The sequence below is a fragment of the Paramormyrops kingsleyae genome, chromosome 9, assembly GCF_048594095.1.
Source record: "Paramormyrops kingsleyae isolate MSU_618 chromosome 9, PKINGS_0.4, whole genome shotgun sequence".
In the NCBI taxonomy this organism is placed as follows: Eukaryota; Metazoa; Chordata; class Actinopteri; order Osteoglossiformes; family Mormyridae; genus Paramormyrops; species Paramormyrops kingsleyae.
In genome coordinates, this window is record NC_132805.1 from 23,675,114 (window position 1) to 23,687,956 (window position 12,843).

The 12,843-nt window shown below is 45.3% G+C and overlaps 2 protein-coding genes across 5 annotated transcripts in view; both read left to right on the top strand.

The window, feature by feature from the left end:
* Positions 1-7,037, top strand: part of megf8 (multiple EGF-like-domains 8) — a 40,186-nt gene extending 33,149 nt beyond the window's left edge. Inside the window, exon 44 of the mRNA XM_023833199.2 lies at positions 3,761-7,037. Coding sequence (XP_023688967.2) covers positions 3,761-5,230 — 1,470 coding nt within the window. The 3' untranslated portion in view covers positions 5,231-7,037. The remainder of the gene's footprint in view (positions 1-3,760) is intronic.
* A 120-nt stretch (positions 7,038-7,157) lies between these two features.
* LOC111854817 (uncharacterized) lies at positions 7,158-11,763 on the top strand. Of its 4 annotated transcripts, none has more exons than XM_023833206.2 (3): positions 7,158-7,630; positions 8,149-8,789; positions 9,050-11,763. In XM_023833206.2, the coding sequence occupies exons 2-3, from the start codon at positions 8,249-8,251 to the stop codon at positions 10,492-10,494; spliced, it is 1,986 nt and encodes a 661-aa protein (XP_023688974.2). In that variant the 5' UTR covers positions 7,158-7,630; positions 8,149-8,248; the 3' UTR covers positions 10,495-11,763. The 4 variants fall into 4 exon arrangements, with proteins under 4 accessions (XP_023688974.2, XP_023688977.2, XP_023688976.2 ...); XM_023833209.2 differs by having other exon boundaries at positions 8,426-8,789; XM_023833208.2 differs by having other exon boundaries at positions 7,158-7,356.
* The last annotated feature ends 1,080 nt before the right edge of the window (positions 11,764-12,843 follow it).

The window sequence follows — 12,843 nt, forward strand, 5'->3', positions numbered from 1 at the left end:
AACGTATATTTTGAGTGTTTGTGTGCTTTATCAGTTTACGTTGGTGGCTGTTTTATTTCTATTTATTGTTCTTATTTCGGTCGGCGTGAGTGCTTGTCTGTCCTGTCTGTTAATTAACAGCGCGATTATTACCGACAGTGAGCTGCGGGTGTCGCGTGAGTGGCGTTTTCTGTCCGCCTTTAACTCCGTAACAAACACCTGCGGAGTGAATAATAACTAATAATATCTAACGTCGGTATCGTTACCCAGCGCCGGAAAAGGACAGTTGCTCCTGAGCTTTGCTCGGTCGCCAGTCGGGGCCGGGAGGACATTTTCTACTTTTTTCCCGCTCCGGCAGTAGCCTGCTGTGAGGGGGTTTTTGTGGTTTTTCGACCTCCCAAGAGCAACTTTGATTTCGCTTTGTTTTTAGTTCATACTTGGTTCAGGCAGAAGTTCTTCTGGTAAGTAGTAGTAAATTTATCAGGTTTAAAATTTTAAATAACAATAATAATTAAGTTCCGTTTTAACACAAGTAATAACTTATTTTAGTGTACTCAGCACTTTACTGCATTTATTGTTACGCAAATTAATCTTTATAGTTAAATACACTATATAAATTTACTGGGCTGGGAGTATGGGGTCATAGTGAGTTAGTTAATTATGGGGCCGGCTCAGTGTTGCGTTTGCAAGATGTTTGCCCTTCTGGACGTTAGTGTCCAGTCGTACTTCATCTGCGCACGATGTAAGCTAGTGGACTCACTCATGGTCAAGGTTTGCGACCTTGAGGAGCAACTGGCTCTCATCCAATGCAACAGTGAGTTAGAGGAGCTAGTTAATACGCCGTTTAGGGAGCTGGTGTGTACGCCACTAGCGGGGAGGAGGGAGAATGAAGAGCAGAGAGGTCAAGAGAGCTGGGTGACCGTAGGTCGTAGACGCAGGAAAAGGCGTCCACACGTTACAGAGGCAGCACCACCTGAGGTGACTGTGTCTAACAGGTTTCAGGTGCTTCCAGCTTTAGAGCCGGAAGGGACTGGGGAGGCTGGTGGGCCCTTGGGCACTGAGGAGCCCCCTCCCCCCAGGAAGAGGGAGGTTGTGGTAGTGGGGGATTCAGTTATTAGGAGAGTAGACAGTTATGTGTGCACGCGTGATAGAGGGTCCCGTACGGTGTCTTGCCTGCCTGGTGCCCAGGTAGGAGACCTTCCAGATCGTGTGGACAAGCTTTTGGCCCCAGCTGTGGTGGATCCAGTTGTCGTGGTGCATGTTGGCACCAACGACATAGGCAAGGGTAGGAGGGCTGTTCTGCAGGATAAATTTATAGAAGTCGCCAATAAGCTTAGAAGCAGAACAACCATGGTGGTATTCTCTGAAATACTCCCCGTGCCACGCGCAAGTCAGGCTAAGTTATTTGATGCCATTCCTGCTGGTGTATTAATGCTTCTCAAAGATTCAGTGGTCAGGGACCTGACCCCACTGCCACTAGAGCCAGCTGTCACCTCTGTAGGAAGGATCTGTTTTTCCAAGTACAAAAAAAAAAACAATTGTGACCTGGACTGGGAAAGGATTTCGACTCTACCTTCTAAATTTCTGTTGACAAACAAAGTGAAAGAGGTTTCTTTCAAAATTATTCATCGGTTCTATCCTACTAACTCTTTTCTTAGAAGATATAAAAAGGATATTAATGTTAATTGTTCATTTTGTAACCTCCAAGATGAAGATGTTCTGCACCTTTTCTGGTCTTGCCCATTTTCTAGTCAGTTCTGGCAAGAATTCACTGATTTTTTTAATGTCCTATTTTCTTCATGATTTTTCGTTCTCATTTGAAAAGATGTTATTTGGTTTCTACAAATACCCAGTGAATAAAGCAGATCAATTTTATATAACTAATTTATTAATATTATTAGCTAAATTTCATATTCATAAGACAAAATTCTCTAATACAAAACCATCCTTTCAACACTTCATTTGTGAAACCAAACAATATCTATCATCCATACAATATTCCCAAAATGCAAAAGCATTCAAAACGGTGAATATATGCTCTTCTATTAGGTTTGTGTGATTTATCTCTCAGCTGGTCGTTTGTGTTATGAACCCCTGACATTGTATGTTACATATTTCTTTTCTTTTTCTGCTCTTATGTTTAAGTGAAACTTTGTAATTGTTCTGTTTGCAATAATAAAAAAAAAACTCTGTTACAGCGAATAAACCCTAACCTTAACCTTAACCCTAACCGGAGCTTCACTTTAAGTCCTTAAAGATCACGTGTTTCCTGTGGAGGTGGCGTATTTCGGGTGGAGCTCCACTCTACAGGAGTCTGCAGTTAGACCCTCTTGGTTCTTCCAGCAGCACCCTACACCACGTAGCTGTTCTTTGCCAGCACTGCAGGGGGTGCCAGTACTTCTAGAGGCACCCTTCACTGCCTAACTGTTCTGTGATGGCACTGCAGGGGGTGCCAGTACTTCTAGAGGCACCCTTCACTGCCTAACTGTTCTGTGATGGCACTGTAGGGGGTGCAAGTACTTCTAGAGGCACCCTTCACTGCCTAACTGTTCTGTGATGGCACTGTAGGGGGTGCAAGTACTTCTAGAGGCACCCTTCACTGCCTAACTGTTCTGTGATGGCACTGTAGGGGGTGCAAGTACTTCGTTGCATACCATATAGCAGTGGTTCCCAAACTGGGGGACGCAGAGGTATTGCGGAGGGGCACACCAATGGGATAGCCTCAGGGGCATGTGCCACCCTAAAATAATCTCTTCACATACTGGATGATTAAACAAATAAAGCAGCGCAATTCTACAGTAGCTAACAATAAATAAACCACTAACTTACGTGTACTATTAGAGCATTTATGTAATTTATTTAAACTTTATTTTACCTGGTAAATTAATTGAAAACCAGTTCTCACTGCTTTACGTGATATTCGAGAGAAATAGCAGATTACGAATCGGAACTTCCTGGGATACAAACGTCACGTTCTTCAGCCAATAAGGGCAAAGTTGTGTCGTCATGGACACTGTTCCAGTTTGTTCAGCCGGCTGAGAGGTGCTGTACGATCTGTCTTAAATCATCTTGCTCTTGCAAGGTTTTTGTACCATGTGACATGGTGACGTGTGACGATGTTTTGCATGAACAACGATGTTTAAAATTTTCTACATGAAGTGCAGGGAGACTATCAATTAATGAGTATGATTTAGTGTTGTTTTGCGCTATAGTATAGGCTGAAACCTGCGGTTATCATTAAAAACAAAATGCGGTAATCATAAGACAAACTTTAATTTATGTACACCAATGAATATTAACAGGAATGTTAAATCTGCATTTGCATAATTTCAAACTTATGCTGGACTTTTATTTTTAATTTATTTGCTCTTTTTTCTCCCACAGTTGTGAAATTGCGCCATTTGTATTTTGTAATTGCATTTGTTTTCGCTCAATTAGAAAAGGCAAACTTTATTACAAATAGTTTGAATCTGAACCTGTGTAGTTTGAATGGGGGGGCTCAATAATGTTCCTATCTAGAAAAGGGGGGGCCTGCAGAGAAAGTTTGGGAACCACTACCATACAGGAAGAAGTCACATGGACTTGCTGAGTCAGTGTCCTAAGTGGCTACCTGTCGCCTAATGGGTTGACCCAACAGCACCACCATCAGTAATCATAGTACCTTTTCATAGTGTTTTCTGTTAATGTGGTTTATCACTCAGTATTTTTCAATACCCATTGCCTTAATATAGTGCCATAGCTGTTCACAGCCTGCCTGCTTTTCTCCCCCCATTTTGTCCAGTGTGCTAAATGCAAGGACTCCTTCAATGGTACTCCGGTGAATGGCCGTCAGTGCTACCGGCAGTTCAACGTGGACCATGAGTGCTGCTTCGACCCCACCTCGCAGTCCAACTGCTTCCATGAGCCCAACATCCGCAACCTGCCACGTGGTCGCACAGTCTTCTTCGCGGCCCAGCCCAAGTTCACCAACGTGGACATCCGTGTGACCATCGACGTCACTTTTGGCGAGGTGGAGGTCTACGTTTCCAACTCGCACGACACCTTCATTGTGGAGGTGAACCGGCAAACGGGCGTTCACAGCGTGAAGATCGAGGACGACGCGCCTCGGGGGGAGGTACCCCCGTCTCCTATAAAGCTCTACACCAACTCCAGCACGGGTCTTTCCCCACCACCACTCCCCAGCACTCCACTCCAGTTGCAGGCCAAGTCGCCGGCTGCAGAGCGGGAGATCCGCGAGGAACGGGCCCAGGGCCTCATCTCCTACATCACTGTGTGGAAACCCCAGACAGTGCTCATCGTGCGTGGTGTGCGTGACAGGGTGGTCATCACCTTCCCACACGAGGTGCACTCACTCAAGTCCAGCCGCTTCTACATTGTCCTGAGGGGCGTCGGCACCGAGGCTCATGATGGCCAGTCCCAGGGCCTCCTGTTCCTCCGCCAGGACCAGGCCCACATTGACCTCTTTGTCTTCTTCTCCGTCTTCTTTTCCTGCTTCTTCCTCTTCCTGTCAGTCTGCGTGCTCCTCTGGAAGGTCAAGCAGTTCCTGGACTTCCGGCGGGAGCAGCGGCGACACATCCAGGAGATGACGAAGATGGCATCCCGGCCTTTCGCCAAACTCACAGTCTACCTGGAGCCTGAGGAGCCACAGCTGATCTACCTACCATCCTGCGGCATGCCTGGCGGCCCCATCTCTATCTCTCACGCTCGTACGGGCAAGCTGGGCGGAGTCATGATGGGACCGCGTGGACGGCCGGGGGGTGTGTCCTACAAGCACGACCCCGCTTCTGGCCCCGCCGGTCACCAGCTGCACCACTTGTCCCTCAGCGGGGGCAACAGCGGCCAGCATCTGCCCCTCCACTACCTGAACACTCAGCACTATGCTCCCACCTTGGCAGGAACCCCCTCCTCGCACCTGCAGCACCACCCATCCTCCCACAGCGGCTACCAGCATTTCTGCCGCTCTGACCCCTTCCTCTCGCAGCTCCTGGGCTTCTCCTACTCCTCCTTTAAAGTGGGGCCCATCACTCTGGAGCCCACCGACGATGGCATGGCTGGGGTGGCCACGCTCCTTATCCAGCTGCCTGGAGGCATCTTGGCACCCAATCGGGCCTGCCTGGGTTCGGCCCTGGTCACGCTACGGCAGAATCTGCAGGAGTACTGCGGCCACGGCAGTGGGGGGGCCCACCCGGGGGCTGGCGGTGGCCGCAAGGGACTCCTGGGCCACCAGCATCTCACCACCATGGCCATGTGAATGGGAAGGAAGAATACAAAGATGACTGATTGGAAAGGAGGGATGGACGATGGGAGATACGTGGTGGTGATGAAGGTCATGATGATGAAGAGACGATGGGCAGTATATGCTGACTTGTATGGGCCAGTTCAATGAGACCCCTGATTGTTTGTATATAATGTATTATAGGAGGTTGACTTGTGTTTTGACTGTCACAATACTTCACATTTCCCCAACCAAACTATCTCTGATTGATCACATTGGAATCACCCAGTAGCCAGAGGAGAGGCAAAAGCATGGTGGACAGCCAGTGGGAGGCCACGGGAGAAGGTATGGTAGTATATGAAGGGAATGAGAACCAACGTGCTTTATTTATGAAAGTGACAATCATGAGAGTGCTGCCGATTTGGCTCCAGGGAGAACACAGGTGCATGGTGACCAGTCTGACATGATAAACACACCAACAAAGTTAAATGGACATTTAAGTGAGAACTGAGAGCTTATGCCTTTGAGAATATCAATATTTATAGAATTAGGCTAATTTTTTTTACCTAGAGGTATGAGAATACAGCCTTTTTGTGAAACCCTAGAGAAATTATGTCAGTCATTAAAGGTGGCGCATGTGTGCAGTACTACACCTTTACTATGAAACATAAGTGATGTGAAATGACGTCTGTTTTCACATTATAATGATCTAGGAGCTTTTCATTCAAATGCATTTGGCCTTTTCTTGTAGACAAAATGTGTTATTTGTCTCAAGTATATTGAGTCACCAGTTGTACTTTGCTTTTTGGCAATGGTTCCATTGATGGCTGAAGTTTTGTGATACGAGTTATTATGTAAAGTGAGTGAGGTTAGATTTCTGCCTTTGCAGCTTTGGGCTTGTTCACACATCGCGCCATTCTCTGTCGGAAGGTCCAGAAGAAACCTTCGCTATCTGTCAATCCCGCTTTATGCCTTTTTGTGGAGGTCTTTTATTTATGCATAAAAATGTCATTATTTTATACTAAATGACTGCTTGCTCTGCATGTTTCACTGCTGCAGTTAAGAACAGAATATTCGGAAGATTTCTTTATAACTGCCTCATTTAAAGTCAGGGATAAACTTTGGAATGACTGCAACCTGGTATGATTAGGGGTTCTGTAGGTTGGAGTAATATTTATTAAATGCTCCTGATTAAAGAAAGAAAGCAACTGACTTAAACACTAGAAGAGAACCTTCAGTATTGTCTGTTAAGATTGTTATATTTAATTTTTTTATTTATTGTACGTCTAAACGTTGACTGTGCTGTACGAGCGCTCTCATTTAATCCTGGATTGCAACCTGTGATCGATATTACTTGCACAACACTCTATGATGTAATTGAACCAAACAGTAGGCTTATATCACTTCATGGCTCTGTTACTGCATGAAGTACAGTGTTTTGGAGACATGTGTAATGCATAAATAATCATTTACAATTTTGTTTCAGACAAAAAGTAGCAGATTACCTACATTTAAAGATGGGTGAGCATTTGCTTTGTGAAGTCAGTTTTCTTATTAAACATTACTGACAAATGTATCCGAGTGATATTCATATATGTTGTTCATTCTGTGTATTTCTGTTAAAGATGCCGGGTGGAATGTGATGAAATTTGATTTGACATTTTGCACTCCTTTAGTGGCACGTACATTGTCCGCCTCATTGATGACATTGGGACTTAATGGAACTCATGTCCGTTTATTTTAATAATGCTTCTTTCCTTTTTATTTAAAAGTCGAATGTGCTGAAGCCCCATTAAACGCGGTTCAATTTGTAGTCTGTCACAATATTAAAATGAGATTACGACTTTTTGTGGTACTGATGTCTGTATTTCCGAAATATAAGGGGTCGTGACTTGGCCTCCGTTACGTTAACAGTTATTTTTCATCTGGAACATTTGTAAGCTTCTAAAATTAATCATGACATTGGCGTGTGAAATATTTTAAACAATTTGCTTTGAACGCCACAGTCTGATCTAGCTAGTTGTCCAATCTGGGCATTGGCCCAGAAACATTCTGACCTATCACGATGTCCCATTTCTGTGCCCTCGCGTGAACCGTCTGCTGTCTGATTGGCCGCGTGGGCTGTCAATCCCAATCAGTTTGCATCATTCTTCCGGTTTGTGGTGGGTAATGTTTTTACCGTCTGCAAAGATAGCCCTGTGTATTTCATGAAGTAAACTTAGTGAATGAGCCCTTCTGATGTTACCGTCTTTATAAAGCGTGATAAGCAACGTAAAATATTCAACCGTCTACACTTAGCTATAAATCGGTTTTGTACGGCTTGCCATCTAATACTTTAGCTAGTCGTTTGGCTGCTCTCCTTTCCGTGTTTCTGAGCTGTACCGGTACAGCGATCGAAAGATGAATCACAAGGAGTCTCCAACGTTAATAGGCCTGGTAAGTGTTTCCTGGACGCCCGAGTGCCACTGAGCTTGCATAAGCTACTTGCTATTGATCCGATCGTGAGCTGCATATCCTGGCAGCCACAAGTAGTCATATACTTATTTACGGACAGCATGGCATCCTGTTTAAAGCGTTTACTAATTAAAGTGATTGCACCTATCAGTGCAGCTCGGAAGCAAATCGGTGCTTTTTACTTTCTACTTTCTCTGATTATGCTGTCCTGCTAATTAGAGCACTCTAGGTAGGAAGTACTATAGCTCCATGGAGTGTGAAGTCGATTAGCCATGGAAAAGGCTTACGATAAGTATCAAAGTACGTTTCGCCAGATCGAGTACTGGTTGAGTGTGAATTAGAACTGTGTGGCTGATTGTACAACAGAAAATGAAAACATTTTCTTTGACTTGCCTAAAATGGTGTTCATGTAGTTCACAAAAGTTTGGAAAATAATGCAAAATTTAAAATACGATTTAAAATGTCCATCCTTTCATGTGCCCCTTGCTGTTTTCTTTTAGATAAAATTGAAAAGCAGACGTTTTGCCTCAAGCTGTATACCATAAACTTGGGAGTTTAAAGTTCTGTGGCCTACAAGCTTTGATTAAAAGGAGTGTGAGCATGGATAACAAAATGAGAAGCGGCTCCAAACTCTGTGCTGTCAAAATCAAGTCAAGTTATAACTGTGAAGCCCATAAGCTGGGCAGGTTAATTAAAAAGGAACAAGGTTTTGGTCCATGTGCATCTTCTCGCTGTCATACTGATATGGACCACAGTGACCCTGCCTCCATTAAACAGGAGACCGTCCACATTAAGGATGAACAAAATGAAGTTGAAGTTCACAGCATTCAGATAAAGGAAGACGATGTGGAAACGGAGTCCCTGGATTCAGGCACAGCGTTGAAAGGTGACTGCAAGAAACAAATTTTGAGGCCCCAAGACATCAAGCCTGTTTTAAGTAAATTGGAGCCAGATCTCATTCATGCCAAACAGGAATCGATCCTGATTAAAACCGAACCCATTCTGGATTCTGAATGCCGGACTGGAAAGGCCAAGAAAGAACATGAATGTTTTGGGGTCAAAGAAGAGGATCTGGGGGATGGGTCACCAGATCTCAAGGGGGATCGAGAAGAAGCTTCTGATGAGCACCATACTGACAGCGGTGAGATGTGTCTGGGGTTGGGGGCTTGAGGGGGGAGTTAGCAAATATTTAGTGATTCTCACAAATATATTCTATAAAGTTCCCAGCCTGATTCATACTTGTTGATATAGCTCGCGTGTTTCTCAGCACTGGGACAACACTCTACTTGAATGTACAATCATGCATGCTTAATTTATGCGGTTGTTCAAATCCATTCCTTCTTATTTATTCTGTTTCTCCTACTCTTTTTCTCCAAATCCTCGGCTGGGTGTCACCTCCAGAGTCCCCTCCCCAGTTTTTCCCTTGTCCCCACTGCGTCGTCTCCTTCACTGGTTCCTCCTACTTGGAGAAGCACCTGAAATGGACCCACCAGCTGCAGTACCAGGCCCTCCTCAGAAGCCGAGCCTCCAAAGTCGAAAGCAACCCAGAGGCCCTGGAGAGGCACTGCTGCCCCGACTGCGGCCTCGGCTTCCCATTGCGCCGCCAGCTAGCCGTCCACGTGCGCTGTCAGCACCCGAGCACCCCCCCGCAGAAGCGACACCCCTGCCCACAGTGTCCCCGCAGCTTCCACTACCTGGCCAGCCTGCAGAAGCACTGCAAACAGTGGCACCAGCTGGCCACTGTGTGCCGGGATGGCCGGCTGACCTGTGCCAGCTGCGGGGAGGGCCTTGGCACCTCTGGTGGGCCGCACGTGTGCCCCGGCTCTGAGACCAAAGCGGAAACGGGGCCCACAACCACCGCCGATGGCAACTTCCTCTGCTCCGTCTGTAGCAAGACCTGCAGCACCACGCAGAACCTGCGTGTGCACATGCGCACGCACACAGGCGAGAGGCCATACACCTGCACTGACTGCGGCAAGTGCTTTGCTGAGAGGGGCTCCCTGGCCAAACACGTGCGCATCCACACTGGCGTCAAGCCCTTCAAGTGCCCCGACTGCGGCAAGCAATTTGGCAGGATGAGCCACCTGACATCCCACCGACTGACCCACTCGGGCGAGAAGCCGTTCGTGTGCAGCGAGTGCGCTCGGCGCTTCACCCATAAGGCGGACCTGAAGACACACCAGCGCACACACTCCGGGGAGAAACCCTTCCGCTGTCCTGACTGTGGCAAGGACTTCGCCATTATGGGCAACCTGCGGGCTCACCAGCGGGTGCACAGCAAGGAGAAGAGCCACCAGTGCGGCGAGTGTGGTCGGAAGTTCGGCGAGGCAGCCGTGCTGAAGAAGCATCTCCGCACACACACAGGTGAGCGGCCCTACCATTGCACTGCCTGTGGCAAGCAATTCAATCGCGTGCAGCACCTGAAGACACACCAGCGCACGCACACTGGCGAGAAACCCTACTGCTGCGGTGACTGCGGCAAGAGCTTCAGCCAGTCGGGTGACCTGACCAAGCATCGGCGCACTCACACTGGGGAGAGGCCATACGCCTGTCCCGACTGTGAGCGCACCTACAGCAACTCGGGCGACCTGCGCAAACACAGCCGCAGTCACACAGGACAGAGGCCCTACAGCTGCCAGGAGTGCGGCAAGAGCTTCCGCATGATCCACCACCTGAAGGTTCACGTCAGGACGCACACAGGGGAGAGGCCGTACTCCTGCCCGCACTGCCCCCTGAGCTTCAGCCGGCCTCATCACCTTTCCTCACACCTCAAAGTGCACTGGGATGCCACCCTGAGATCAACTCCAGCTGAGAGGAGCAAAAGTAGCTGTGCCCATGCTAGCTAGGCTAATCTAATGTCTACGATCTGTCGACGCCAATCAAAATAAATTGTGAAACCAATTATTTATTTTGCAATAGTGTATTACCTACCAGAACATGACGCTCCTTAACTGTAGCTAGCTAATGAGGAAATGCTAGTTTTAACTAGCATCCTTGACTGTTTTTCTGTTGTGAATAACTCTTGACAATTGGTGGAATATTTACTAGTCTAAACCACATCAGTATTTTATGCTACTGTGAGGCCAGTTGATTTGGTAATCACTTAAACCCGTGATTTGCTAATGAAGAGATCTGCTTCGTGTGAAGATAATGCTCATCCATTAGCGTTTATCATAAATAAGGTTAAAGGCCTTGCCTGTCACCTTGTATGAAATAAAATACTCAAGTCAATCTCCACATAAAAGATTATTAAAAGGTAGCCAAAGAGTGACGCATGTCTGCCTGTAATATCTATGGACTCCTGTTCTGGTGGTTATGTGTCATTATGTCCTTATATGAATGTTATGTAGTTGTCTCATCTCAGCTCCAATATAGTTATATGAAAGAACAAATAAATTGTTGACAGTCTCCACTTAAGATGGCTTTTATTGCATTGTAAGACATGTTAAGCATGCTATGCTGGTCAGTTGTGGGTTGGGTTGTGCTGGGCTGAATTTTGATTCCGTTAAACATGGAAACTTGAATATTTGCAAATATTTCTTGACAAATATGAGAGAATTGATGTTCTCAGTATGTATCAGTGACAGTATCTTCAGGTGCTTCTCAGCTGAGCAGCCCAGCTCTTTGACCGGTAAACCATACTGATCTTGTAACTGCTTGGTTTCTCATCCTGTTTCCACCCTATGATGTCATCATTCCTCCCTTCTAGACCTCCTCCCCTGACTCAGTCAAAAGTCTATAAACAGCAAGTATTTCCACCACAGTAGCCTAAGAGATACTTAAGAGAATACTTAATGCAGTGACTGAAGTCTCCTACCCCAGAAGTTCAGTGTCGCTTATTCACAAAGCTCTTCTGTTATGGGTCGTGGACCAGACATCTTGAGAACTGAGAGATATATCAACCTTTGAGACAGCATTTTTTTTACTGTATTTTCACAGGAGCTAACATTCAGCTTTTAAAATCCACCTTGGTCCATCAGTGTTTGGCATGAACAGAAATTAGGTCCTTTTTAATCACTGGTGAATGTTTGCTATGTCTTAAATTGGATGTGATTTGTGTTCACTGCACTGATACATCTGTCTATACAGTTACAATTTTATATTTAATTTGTAAATAGGTATTTTTGTGTTTCTGTTACATGGGCAATTTACAGAATGAATTTCTAGGCTGGTTCTTATAAACTACTTCATATTAGCAAATAGCCTAACATATTTTGAATGAATTAGCATTTGTATTAGTCTCATTTTGGCAGGGTATTCTTTTCCTTACTTTGTTTCATTAAAATAGACCCCTATTATGTTATTTAAATGCTAACCTCTCTGATTTGCTGGTTACAAAGACAGGACTGTCACATCAGCTTAATGGGAACAAGCATATCATTTCAATGAACACAATTACAAAAATGTATCCATAGCCAGCAGTCCATGCTGATAACAAAGACATATTTAGTGGTAAGTAATATTGAGTGTACCTTTGTTTGGTTCTGGAATCAATATTTCTACAAACTGTGTCCATTATTCATTCTGTGTCAATCGGGGGGGGTAAAAGATGAATGGAGTGGTTGTTTAATTCGTCTCTCGTCACTATAATAATTGTTACAGTACTGGACTCTGATGAGTGTGTGTTACACATACTGAGAGAAAATAATACATATATAGAAGATTGAGATAAATTATCTAATGAGTAATAAAAAGGTGTATGAATGAGGATGCAGTGTATGGAAGTGAATGCAGGCAGATGCTGACATATAAAGGTTGTACCACGTCTGTTGTTGCATGTATAATAGCAGATTGTGTCAATGCTGGATGTCCTCAACAGCTCCACTTTAACAAGGGAGATTAGTTTGCATTTCGATCGACAGGAAATTTGTATGAAATTCAAACTTTCACCACCAGAGGGAAATAGATAGCTGTCAACTGGTACTTTCAGGAGTGCAAGAATTTCAGTTTGGCTCCTGAGTCAAAATCATCTGTGTGAGTTCACAGCCCGTCTGCCATGAGCGTTACTCACCTCTCCTTTTCCTTGTACCTCCTCTTTTTCTTCTCGCAAGGACTGATACCTAGAGTTGAAATAATGCTTCAATAAGTGTGAGATACACATAAATAAATTACCAAAACTATATTCTTGGGGGGGGGGAGGAATGAGAATGGTGTTTAATCTGGATTACTATTTCAGAAACGGATAGGTCCATGAT